Source organism: Malaya genurostris, chromosome 1, assembly GCF_030247185.1.
Source record: "Malaya genurostris strain Urasoe2022 chromosome 1, Malgen_1.1, whole genome shotgun sequence".
NCBI lineage: Eukaryota > Metazoa > Arthropoda > Insecta > Diptera > Culicidae > Malaya > Malaya genurostris.
Window position 1 is genome coordinate 24,425,919 of NC_080570.1, and position 12,723 is coordinate 24,438,641.

At 40.3% G+C, this 12,723-nt stretch overlaps 1 protein-coding gene across 1 annotated transcript in view; it reads right to left on the minus strand.

Annotated features, from left to right (window-relative positions):
- Positions 1–597: 597 nt before the first annotated feature.
- The window catches only part of LOC131435074 (scavenger receptor class B member 1-like), a 32,850-nt gene continuing 20,724 nt past the window's right edge, over positions 598–12,723 (minus strand). The window contains exons 3-9 of the mRNA XM_058602575.1: positions 10,475–10,566; positions 9,901–10,407; positions 9,431–9,705; positions 9,094–9,374; positions 8,905–9,023; positions 8,722–8,844; positions 598–1,350 (exon numbers count right to left, since the gene is read on the minus strand). Of these exons, the coding sequence (XP_058458558.1) occupies positions 1,057–1,350; positions 8,722–8,844; positions 8,905–9,023; positions 9,094–9,374; positions 9,431–9,705; positions 9,901–10,407; positions 10,475–10,566 (1,691 nt within the window). The 3' untranslated portion in view covers positions 598–1,056. The remainder of the gene's footprint in view (positions 1,351–8,721; positions 8,845–8,904; positions 9,024–9,093; positions 9,375–9,430; positions 9,706–9,900; positions 10,408–10,474; positions 10,567–12,723) is intronic.

Below are 12,723 nucleotides of genomic sequence, written 5' to 3' on the forward strand. Positions count from 1 at the left end.
AACCACTGAACGTAAATTAATTGCAACAAGGATATCCGAACCCACATCCATGTTGAATAGAAAATCCGCACGCATGTGGCACCCGATTGATAGTATTTTCGTTTGACATATTGCTAATTTACCCGTCAGTAGTTCACAGACAAAACGGACTGGGCCTTTTCGGTGTCGAGCGCAATTGCGACCAAATTTTCACGGGAATTCTCCTAAATAAATTGCATTCAGTGTCAGTTTTGCGTGTCAGTTGATTCTAAGGATACCTCATTACCCGGATTATTCGATTCCATTGGTCTGTGGGTCAATCACGTAGTATACCTGTGATGCGGAGCGCAGCGGATGCAACCGTTGCATGCATCCGGTTGTCAGCCATAAATCATCGGTTGTCTTCCCCGATGCCAGAACCATTTTTCTTGGTTTGCAAATCGTTATAATTTACTGAAAGTTAACACCAGGGCCGCATCAGAACCGATTTCAACGGCAAGCAACAGGTATTCAATTAGTCCAAACGGAATGTGATGGTGGTATTGAAAAAATTTCTAATTATAAGCGACGTACTGAATTACTATGGGAGTTTTCTCTCTATAGACACATTACACATAATGAATTTTAATACATGCATTTAATTATATTGCTCATACTGTCATGGAACGGAAACGTTTAGAGTAGCGTCTATTTTATACCCGACCAGCTGGTTTATTATAACACCTTTTATCCTTAAGTATCGAAAGAATTCCGCTCGCTGAAACCGTGTTTGTTGTTAGGTACTGCCCCAGAAGCGTACAATAAAGTAGAATTCATAGCTTATCGTTTTAATAGGAATCACAGTTTTAAACTATTTTAAGGATGGTCCCAATTCAGCAACATACAGGAAATAAATACATAAATTTTCAATTTCAATGAATGGATGAAGCTGCTCACTGTCACGATCGAATTTCAGCTGCAAGCCCGTAAAGCTAGGTCTTAACTATCACAATGACTAAGTTATTCTATAAGAATAGTGTGTGTTCACAGATCTCACCCACCGGGCAAAATCGTTAAGATTCCTCCGCCCGCAATCCGCTACGCCTCGTTCTCTATCAGCAGTGCCTCCCGACGGATTTCACCATCGCCATACTTTTCTAGCTCCTTCCGCAACGGATACGGTATCATGTTGACCGTGGAGTATCGGATCGACTTGCGCGGGTCGTACTCGAGTGTTGCATGGCGCGAACAGAGCAACATCAGCGCCGTGGTGGCGAGCAGCGAAACCCCCAGCAACCACAGCAGATACACAAACCCATTCTGCAGGTACGGTGCAATGTCGAACAGCAGGTGCAGACACATCACGATGTCCGGTGTAAGCTTCTCGACCGCCTGTAATTTGGGGTAGAAAAAAAATAGGGTAACAGAGGTATTTTGGCCCACTTTAGGATTGATTTTATTTTGGCCCACTTTGTAAAAATATCCACCAAATGTTGTAATATTTTTGAAAAACCCTTCCGCAATAGGTTATTTAATGTGATTAGCTTGAAATGGATCCAACATGGGTTACTTAACATCGATTAAATCCATAAAGTTTGTTAGGTGGGCCAAAATATATGAAGTGGCCAAAATACCTCTGTTACCCTAGTATGGCGATTGAAATTAAAACTGGCATTTTGCATTCTTGATTCTAACGGAAATTCAGCTGGAATGAAACATTCGGTGCTAGAATAATTTAAACCGAGTTATTTACTGCAAGTGAGCGTAAATTAAACTCAATAATGTTCTCAGATCCAGACTTAGGGAAACCTCCTCGTATCCGTATTCCGGTAGCAATTTAATTAGGAGAAAAAAGATTCAATTCCGCAAATATCTTCAAATCGTTGTCGTTTAGAACCTGATACGCTAGACGTACTTGGGTTACCGTATTGTTATTATTAACCAAGTATGCATTATTTCATTACGATAATATGAATGAAAAACGTGCTTAATCCACCTAGCAATGAGATAATACCTTTTTTTTTTATCAATCCGCATGTGTTTTTTTGCATGAATATTCTTCGATGTTTTAGTTCTCATAACATTATTTTAATTACCGTCATTTTAAGCGGCAATTTGAGATTTAAATTACTCATTCTGTAATGTCGAAACTGCAAATCGGATCAAATTTGAATATAAACGTATGACAATCGATTGAACATTCCATGATGTGTCGAAGTATGTTTCACTTTAGAGTTTGCGGTTATTTAAGGGGAACTTCCAGAGCAGGTATACAGGAACCAGCATAACCCAAACCGATTCGTATGGCCATATGACGAATAAATTGCAATAGTTTTGAGTCCAGCTTTAAAGTTTAAGGGATTGATATTTTCTAAAAAAAAAAAATAATTAATTTTGTCTTTGTCGATTTTGCTTTTTTTGAGAAAACGATTGAGCTTTGAGAAACGATTCGATACTGGAACCAGAATTCGAAAATCGGTGTAGCCGAAGTCAGATAAATTCACCTGAGTAGCTGTATAGTTTACATTTGTTTCAAAATGTTTCGAAATCAGTGTAAACATCTTTGAGAAATCGTAGTAAGAATTAAATTCTTGGTGCCTTCCGAATCGAAAACTGAATTTCCACTAAAACTGAGATAAGTTTATTTGGTTATCGACTATCCAAATCTGCAAACCCGATAAACCTGATTAATTTATGTGAAATAGACATTTTTATACTAATCACCCTAATTCTCAAACTATTTTGGCAAAACCGTTCCAGCAAACTGAACCAATATTTCGTGAACACCCCCATTGAACATAACTCAAAATTGAGTGACACATCACTCAAATTCATTAAAAGTGCACGTACTCTAAACTTGAGTTACCACCTATCTACTGATTTTTGAGTTAAGGGACGAAATTGTCAAAACTTGAGTAATTTTTACTCAAAATAAGAAAAAAATATTTTGTTAAAAATTTGATTAAGTTCAACTCAAAATTTGAGTTCCTTGCTATCAAAATGAAGAAATTTTTCTTCGTTTGTTTCATATACAAAGTTATTCTTCTTTCTTTTGAATGCGCAAAAAAAAGGATTCAAAACCGTTTCCTTTTGAACGATTTGGAGTCAAAAATGAATTATTTTGATATCCTTATGTTGGGCTTTTAACTAAGCATAATTGAAACCACGAAACATCGATCATTGACGTTGATTCATGTTTTCAAAACCGGATCTTGATACGGTAATGGAAAACGACGTATTCTTGCATTCTTTATTTCGATAAGAATATTCCGAGAATGAAAACGCTCTGAAGTGCAAGAAGTATTTTTTTCACTCAAATGTTTAAAAACTCAACGCTTACTCTAATGTATGAAAAAATGCGAGAGAACTCATGGCAACGAGTTTACTTTACTCAAATCCATACTCAAAAATTTGCATATTGTACCAGTTTATGAATTTGAGTAATCGCAACTCAAAACAATGAGTTATGTTCAAAGAGCGTGTACTGTGGTTGTGTTAAATGCGCAGGCAACTTTTTACATGCATTTTAGGAGCATTTATAATATACGCACCCATTTTATACCAGACGCAGAGTTGCCAGGTTATTTTTTCAAAAATCTGTCAAAACTCAAAAATTTATCTGGATTTGTCTGGGTCTACTAAATACAAGGAAATTTTTGCCGGGCTTCATTTTCAGTGAGCAAAAAAAAGGTCTCCCCACCTATCGTATAGAGGCTAAAACCGTAAAAATCTAGTAAGATCTGACTAAATCTAGGAAAAAATGAAAAGTCTGGAAAAATTTGGGAAATCTGGCAAAAGATCTGGTTAGTTTGAGTGTCTGGCGAAACGAGGAAAATCTGGCATTCGCCAGACAAATCTGGCAACATGGCAACGCTGACCAGACGGCGCTTTTGGTGTCACGGGTTGCTCAACTACAGTACTATTACACTGGGGAACCTTAGAGTGCCTATAACCAGAGTGACGACTTCTCATCCGTAATGTTGGCAACAATTCAAAACATTCCATTGGCTTTACATTGAATTGACAGGTCGTTTGCTCGTTTGTAACTGGAAGATGTCATTCCAAACGAACAGCTGGCGTCACTCTGATTATAGTCACTCTAGGGAACCTATGTTTATTTTATTATGTTTTGACGCACACTGACGTTCCGGTGACAGAAGTTGACGCACCATCAGAACTTAGCCGAATGCCCTAAGTTGAACTTCAAAATCGTTTACTTTCGTAATATTCAATGTCAATATTCAAAAATAACTAGCGCCTCTATTGCACCATTGAGTTGAGTCATTGGAAAAGACGTCATAAAAACAATTTCTCAAGTTGTTTATCAAACATTAGGATCTTTTTAATGTAGGACAAACATTTGCTATTCATTGCCGGTGCCGTAGGTTGGGATTTCCCTAAAACAGCTTTCGGTAAGCGGATCAAAATAATGGACAAGTACTACTTAGTAAATAAATAATAATTCATTAATGAACGATGACAATCCATGACGAACAGCCCAATCTGTCCCGCATTAAACCAGACTAGGAAAAAGTAATTCTCCGCAATTCTAAAATTCACAAGCGAAAAGCTTTACGATTCTTACACTAATGATTCAGGCCCAAAATTAAATATTTATTTAAAACTGATTTCACTCGAGTTCTGAAGGTTCCCCTCGTATTCAGCGTAAACCAAACTCAAATTCATGAAAAAGAATGTTTGTTCGTGAAACCTGACCTGGATATTAGTTCCACGTTTTCCAAGCGAGAGCCACAAAACTTTCCGCTTCTAGTTATTGCACTGAAGTGCTTGCATTATAGAAAAATTGTTAAAAAAAATAACTACTTCATTTAAAAAAAAGTACTAATTTCAATAACGTTGGATGTTAATTATAGATATTCGGTTTTTCCTGATTTTATTTGATTTATTTCAATCTTGAAAAATATTCAACTTTTTCTAAATGTGTATTTTTTAAGAGTGCCGTTCCGATTCCCTGTAAATACTTCTTGTTTGAATAATTTACAGTATACGAGTTTTAAGTCGATTTTCTATTTTTATGGGTCTCAGCCTTGAGTCGAATGGCTCTTTCCATCAAGGTAAAGGACTATTCACACATATCCGGTCCGGTTCAGTGCCGGCACGACACCGTGCACGGATACTGATATTATAGGACTATTCACACATTTCAGTTCCGTGACGGTTCAGTGAAAGTGCCTTCAGTGCGCCGTCAGTGTTCTTTTTTATCGGTACCCTTCCGTTCCGTTTCCGTGTTGTTTCCGTTCCGGCACAGCCAATGCAATGACATACCGACTTCAGTGAAAATGAAAAATATCGGTGACGACGAATTTGAGTTTGCCGGACGGACGCGACACTGACGGCGAGCTGCACTGAAACGGCACTGTGCCGGATAGGTGTGAATGCGCGCATAGAAAACGAATGAAATAATATCAGTATCCGTGCACGGTGTCGTGCCGGCACTGAACCGGACCAGATATGTGTAAATAGTCCTTATTTCATTCGTTTTCTATGCACGCATTTACACCTATCCGGCACCGTGCCGTTTCAGTGCAGCTCGCCGTCAGTGTCGCGTCCGTCCGGCAAACTCAAATTGGTCGTCACCGATATTTTTTTATTTTCACTGAAGTCGGTATGTCATTGCATTGGCTGTGCCGGAACGGAAACAGCACGGAAACGGAACGGAAGGGTTCCGATAAAAAAGAAAACTGACGGCGCACTGAAGGCACTTTCACTGAACCGTCACGGAACTGAAATGTGTGAATAGTCCTTAAAAAACAAATTTTTCATACAGACGTGTCCCATACAGACTCTTATAGTAATAGACCGGCGAATACTTCTTAGGAAATCAAACGAGCCGTCAAATCAATCAAGTCAAATGTTATATCATGACTCCCTAAGAAGGAAAAGTTCACCAGTCTGTTACTGTGGGAGTCTGTAGTGTCTCAAGTTTCATCTAAAGTAAGTCGATCGTAATTTTGTCGCAATTTTTTATGTGAATTTTTGTAGATTGTGAAGCTATCTATTTTTTAGAACATTTCACCTAAATTTTGGGTTCCGTTCAGTATTCCAATTTGATGTAAAGTAACTGTAAATAGTTTTCATGAGGCTCTTGCAAAAATATACTGAAAAGTGAGTTATATTTACTCACTAGTAAGTAAGCTTATTGAACGAAACTCTCGCTGTTGAGTGAAGTACATCGTGTCTCAGAGTTTTGAGGATTATTCCAATCTTTAATGTTATTTTCAAAAAGCAACAGTCATTGCGAAGCAAACAACAACAATTATAATGAATGAAATATTCCCCTGAAAAACTTGAACTTCGTTTACCGGATAGTTTAAAGACTAGTTGCCATTCCAAAAGCAACAAAAAAAGATTTATTCTCAATCGGAATATTAAAAAGAAAAATATTGAAATTCTAACTGAAAATAATCAATGCTTTTCCCCCTATTCTAATTTCCAAAAGTATATTCTTCGATCATTCGAATTCCAACTACAAATATATAAAAATTCACCGAAGAATAATCATGTATCAGATGGATTTTGACAGCTTCATTCGGAAACATCATCGTTTGAACTGCAGCGCTACCTACATGTCGAGCTGGGGTTGGAAGGCCAATACTTTAAGTAAAACTTTAAAATCGTTTACTTACATAATAATTAAAGTCAATAATCGAAAACAACTAGCACCGATATTGCATCTGAGTCATTGGCAAAGACGTCATAAAAACAGTTGCTCAAGTTGTTTATCAAACATGACCGTGTCCTACATTAAGTAAGACAAACATTTGCTATTCGTTGGTCGGTTGGGATTTCCCTAAGACAGCTTCTTTTGGTAGGCGAAACAAACTACCGGGTAAGTATTTATCAAATGATAAATAATCCAGTAATGACAATCCATGACAAACAAAAAAAAAGGAAAAAGTAATATCCACAAGCGAGAAACATTATGATTCGTACAATAACGATTCAGCCCAGAAATAATAATACCAATTCAACCAAAGTTGCTGTAAAGTTGTGATAATTTTAACTTTTTGTTAAAAATCAGACTGGTAGTGATTTTCTTCGCTGTCAATTATAACCCTATAGGTTTGTTTCTGACAGTTCATAAGTTATTTTCGGACACTGAACATATCTTGCAAAAAGTGCAGTTTCCAGAACATTTTCTAAAAACTAATTCGAGCCAAATCGGTTCGATTATCAGAACGATTGTGTACGAAATCGGCCCGAAAAAGTTAGCCGATGTGTGCCGAATGTCACTTGAAGTAAAAGACACTTTCATCAGACTTCGTATCAATTAATTTTATAGGGTTCTACTTCTACCCAATTTTGGGTAAAACACCGTTTTATGAAACTGAGTAGCTACAAGTACGCGTGTAGCAAGTCTCAATGTCCCGCTTGTGAGAAATTCTGGCAGCCGGCAGAAACCTGGCAAGATTCTGGCAGCTGTCAGAATTTTGCAGGTCAAATACTGGTTTATTGAGAGAGTGCCAAAGGCATGTTATTACCTTTCATTTATACTTCTAATGGAAAAAAATAAAACCAAAGGCGCTAAAAATGTAGAGCGATTCAAAACGGTTCTACCAGTCTTGTATGGCAAGAACCCGGCAGGAACAGAACCGTTAATAACCACTAGGCGACACATGGATTGAAAGTTTTATATTTGATTGATTTTTTGTGAATTATTCAAGAATTTTTTCATACTTACAAGAATCGATAGGAAAATAGAACAACACGGCGGAATGCGAAAATTTCAAGTAGACTTATGATCCAGATTTATCTGGAAAATGCCAGATTTTTCTCGCTTCGACAGACACTCGAACCTATCAGATCTATTTACAGATTTCATCAGGTTTTGCTAGATCTCTCCAGATCTTTATGCTTTTGGCCTCTAGACGATAGGTGGTGAGACCTGTTTTTTGTGCTCACTGAAAATAGAGTCCGGTCATAAGTTCCTTGTACAAAGTTAGGCACAGACAAATCCAGATAAATTTTCGAGTCAGAGACAGATTTTTGAAAAAATAACATGGCAGAGAAATTTTTCCCGGTACGAAACTACAGACTCTCATAGTAACAGACCGGCGAATACCTCTTAGGGAGCCAAACGAACCGTCAAACTCCCATTTGACGGTTCGTTTGGCTCCCCAAGATGTATTCGCCGGTCTGTTACTATGAGAGTCTGTATACGAAACTAATGACTCTGCAGAGTGGATGTACACGGAACCGCAAAACAACCTAATTTTAATTATTTTCCACCCAATTTTGGGGTTCCATTTAATAGCTTAATTTTAGGTAAAGTGGTTCTAGGTAGTTTCCGTGAGCCACGAGTAAAAAATACTTTAAGATGAGTTAAATCTAGTCAATGGTAAGTTATATTTACTCTACAGTTGAGTCGTATTGACTCAATTTTAGGTTGATACGGTTTACTTGATTTTAGCCTATTGAACGAAACTCTCGCTGGTTTTGACAACAATGTAGGAAGCGAATGAAAGAAAAGATTCAAACGAACTCTAAATTAAGTAAAAAGAAATCAAAAACTAGTTAGTTTTTATTTCGCGTGTAAGGAAAAATCCCGGTTGATTTTTCAATAAGGCAGTGTGGAAAAATTCTATAGAACCAGAATATTCACCTCGATTTTCATCGCTTCACATTCGACGAACCGAAATGTGAAATCTCGAAAATAGAATCTTTACTTTAGTCAATACAATATCGGTAGAAAAGCAGAATTTAACGAAACAAATTGACAATTTATTAAAAATGCTCGCTTACCACTTCAGCCCAAATCAGTGGAATCACTCGGTTATGGAACGGCCGCAGTTCTGTGTTGAAACTGACATTGACAAGTAAACTGATCTGAAGTCGAATCTTCGCTTGCATAGGAATTCCCAGTTGCTGCAACCAAAAGAATACATTAGTAGGGCCCTTTTCATTCGATATGTTGCTGCAACTTACCGGTTGCATAATAATAATCGCTTCATGCTTCTCCTTTTCCGGTTTCAGTCCATCGACTCCTTCCACCAGAACTGGATCTCCATTGTAGAAGTGTGGCAAAGATACGGCCACGGGTATGTCTACGGGAATTGTTTTTAGCGGATTACAATCGTACGCTTCAAAAGAAGATCGCAAAACAATAATACTCACTGTACCAACAGGGACCCAAGTCTCCCAGACCTTTGGGCAGACATTTACCGTTCCGGCAGTAGCATGAACTGTATGGATCATCCATCGAACTCTCGAAGGCATTCGCCTGAATCGCAAACCAGTAGGCCTGGATACCGTCGTGTTCGCCTTCCCGCTCGAAAGCGATTGGAAGCGTTCGGCAGAAAGCCTTCCGGTATACCCTGAATACTTCAGTCTTGGAAATGTTGCGCGGGAACACCGTCCCGTCGTATGAACCCTGCAAGGTATTGCATGGAGTGTTTCTGGAAGAAGAAATAGATGAAGTAGTCTACAAAAAAAAAACAAATATTAGGCATACCTTCGACTCGCATCCCAGTGATCCTTTCCGACGTAGCCCCAGTGGGCTAGACCAGGCGATCCGTTCCACAAATCGATCGAATAGTTCCGAATGATCTCATCTACCTCTTCCTTCTCTTCCTCGGCTACAATTTGCAACACATCTCCGGCAAAGTAGTCGTCCTCCACGAGATCCATTTCGTCACTGTCGACATCGGCGACGACCTTAGCCTTACGCAGGTTCTGCACCGATTCGGGGAGATTTATGGTGACCGTATCGTAACCATCGTCGAACATCTATTCCGAATGGGACAGGGGGAAACACGGTTAAACTAATGGGTTATGGGTTAGTTTTGTGAGGTCGAGAGAAAGAGAGAAAGAAAGAGAGCTTGGATGAGAATATACCGAGAGTTTCGAAGAGAAACACCGATTTCGGGCGACGTTGGACGAATGATACCGTGATGATGCAATGCTGTCTGTGAAAACACTTACTCGATCGAGAATTCCGATTCGTTTGAAGTTTATAATATCCGGCAGAAGCGTCGAGGCAAGTTTGACCAACGGATCGTCGTACCCCCAGAGTAGATCGTGAACGCTGATGTTCAGAAATGGACGCATACCGATCGGTTTGAGTGCGGCTGCTACGGCCAGCGCAGCCCACGTCGACATTTGATATGCTGCACTGGATACTCCCAGCAGTGCGATGTTTGGCATTATGATCAAATCACTCCGAGGATCACTAACCGAACGCTCCAGGATAAACTTTTGCCGCCGGACGGGTGTAAAACTTAGGGTTCCATTCGCGTTGAAAGTTGAGTTGTGATTTTCCAGATATTCTTGGTACACGTAAGGACCGACCTCCACCAACCGGAGCTTTTCCTCACCACGCAGAAAGGCATCGGCATTGGTCACGTTGAACACATAGATACTGATGAACACATCCAACGGTGGCTTTTTCCACAGTCGGTGCAGATAGGAACCTTCGTACATCGATAGCATCTGAAATTAGGAAATACTAATCTCGACATCTCGTTCGGTGGGAAATCCCCAGTTGCACAAAACTTACATTTGTCACTATCAAATCCGTTGGGTTGAGCACGACAACGGTGCAACCCATCGCGATGAAGATCAGCCCCAGAAAACCGAACTTGATGATTCCTTGAAAGAGAGGGAAAAAAAGAAAACAAACAAAACGTACATCAGTAAACCGGTACCGGAGCCGTTGAACAGTTATTAGTCACCGCGGTCGCGATCGCGATCGCGTGAACCAAAATCGTTTGTTTTGTTTATTTATGTTTTGTTTGTACTCATCACACCAGAAGATCCGAAGATCGCGTGCAGTCAATGTCACATTTGCGATCATTAAACCTACGACAACAATGAGCGGTTTTGTTCGTTCGTAAAACTTGTATCGATAGTTGGAACTTTGACCCAACCATTTCCAAGCCCTGCAGCGTCCGTCCACGTACGGAGAAGGTGCACGCACCCGTAACCTTCACAAAAGTTGACGCGCGGCATGGATGGGATTCCCTCCATTGTACGACATGCGTAAACATAAATTAGTCCTGTTAGTGGAAACGAGTTAATTATAAGCTGTTTCTTCCGAGTATTCACACGGTTGGGCGGTACCGATTATCACCCCCCGCGATCCCAGAAAGGAAGCCGGACTACGCATTGCATCATGCAGGGAACTCACTCTCGCGAGCGAATCCCGAATGGTTAACCAGTTTGTAAACAAACTGACCGACGGCTGCAGGACACATTTGTCTAGATCAATCGTATTGGCGAAAGAGAGAGAGAGGGCGAAAGTGTATAGGGCAGGGCCACCTACAGGTGACAGCAAAAGGTCATCAAGCTGTCAAATTTGACAGCTTCAACTCGTTGCTTACGCTTGTTTGAAATTTATATCTGGGTCACAGGACGCTTACATGCTTGTCGCTGACCTTTACGAATTTGCAAGGTTTCATCTGCTACAGTTCAGGAACACCAACCGGATCGATCTCGTGCAAGATTGGTATTAAATGAGAAACGAAAACACGGAATAATTTATGAGAATCCCCTGTCAAAAAAATAAACGCCGATCGTTCAACTTGGCAAATCTCAAGGACACTATTCATAGCAATTTAACATCTTCTGACCGGTGACAAATGTCGACAGCAGCACCGAGACCCATTCGTAGCTGAAATTAATGTACGGTTAGACTAATTTGTTGTCTCGCACCAAAACGTAAACAAACGAGCAAAAATAATGAAAAAAACGAACAGTCGGCAATTCAATCTTTGCGGATGGTAGTCGGTACGTAACTGTTTCTTTCGAGCGGTCACGCGTGGTTTACCGTAGCAGCATCCGCTAATGACGGAAGCGTTTTTTTTTCGAGATGACATATCTCGGAACTCGGAACAACCCCTCGGCGGCGGGTGCTAAAAAAACCGCACACGCGACATTGAACCTCAGATGTCTGATCAGCCGCCACCAGAACCGCGGATGAGTTACGATGCGCAGGTTTCCCTTCACAAGCGCAGCATTCTGCATTGACAGCTATACGACTAATGCGATAGACAACGGTGTCCGAACGTGTCGCGACTAACTGATGTGAACCGTTGCAGGTTGCAGAATACACAACAATCTCCGGTATGCGAAAGTATGCGCGTAAGTACTGCAATCTGGCGGCAGCCGCGACTACGCAGTTCGAAGGTCAACCACCGATTAGATCTAGAAGCAAATGCCGTACAAAAAATTCACCACTCGAATTCATGAGTGTACTTTGATGTTTTTTTTTTCTTCCGGTGAAGTGCAATCAATTTCTGCAAGTGGATTGGAAATTGTTGAGTTGAGCTGTGACGATCCGTAAGCTAGTTAATTATGTGTTTAATTGGTGATTCACCCCTGACAGGCGACGGTTGGCGTGTTTTCCATCCTTTTATTGGTTGAACCGCTCCAATCCGAGAGGGGGTCCGGGGGGTTGTTATCCTTCGCTAAAAGTTTTCCTGTGCCTCTAGAATGCGGAGGAGCATACGTACGTACGAGCGAGAGCGATCGCTCGGTACAGTTTCACTACTGACTACCGGTCGTCGTTTGTAGGTGATCCAGATTCTACTCGCGGAGGGTCGACCTGTAATCTAATGAGATGGATAGCCGTAAAGTAATTGAGCTGTTGCTGCCGGAGGCAGTTCAAGTTTACAGTCTGACATTTCTTCAAAGTTCACGCGTTCGGGTGGATTCAGAATAATTCCAAACTTAATTTACCTGTCATAACACCGTGTGTCGTGGATTGCTTGGATTTGCCCCTTATCGAGCCAAAAGTGACAGTGAAAC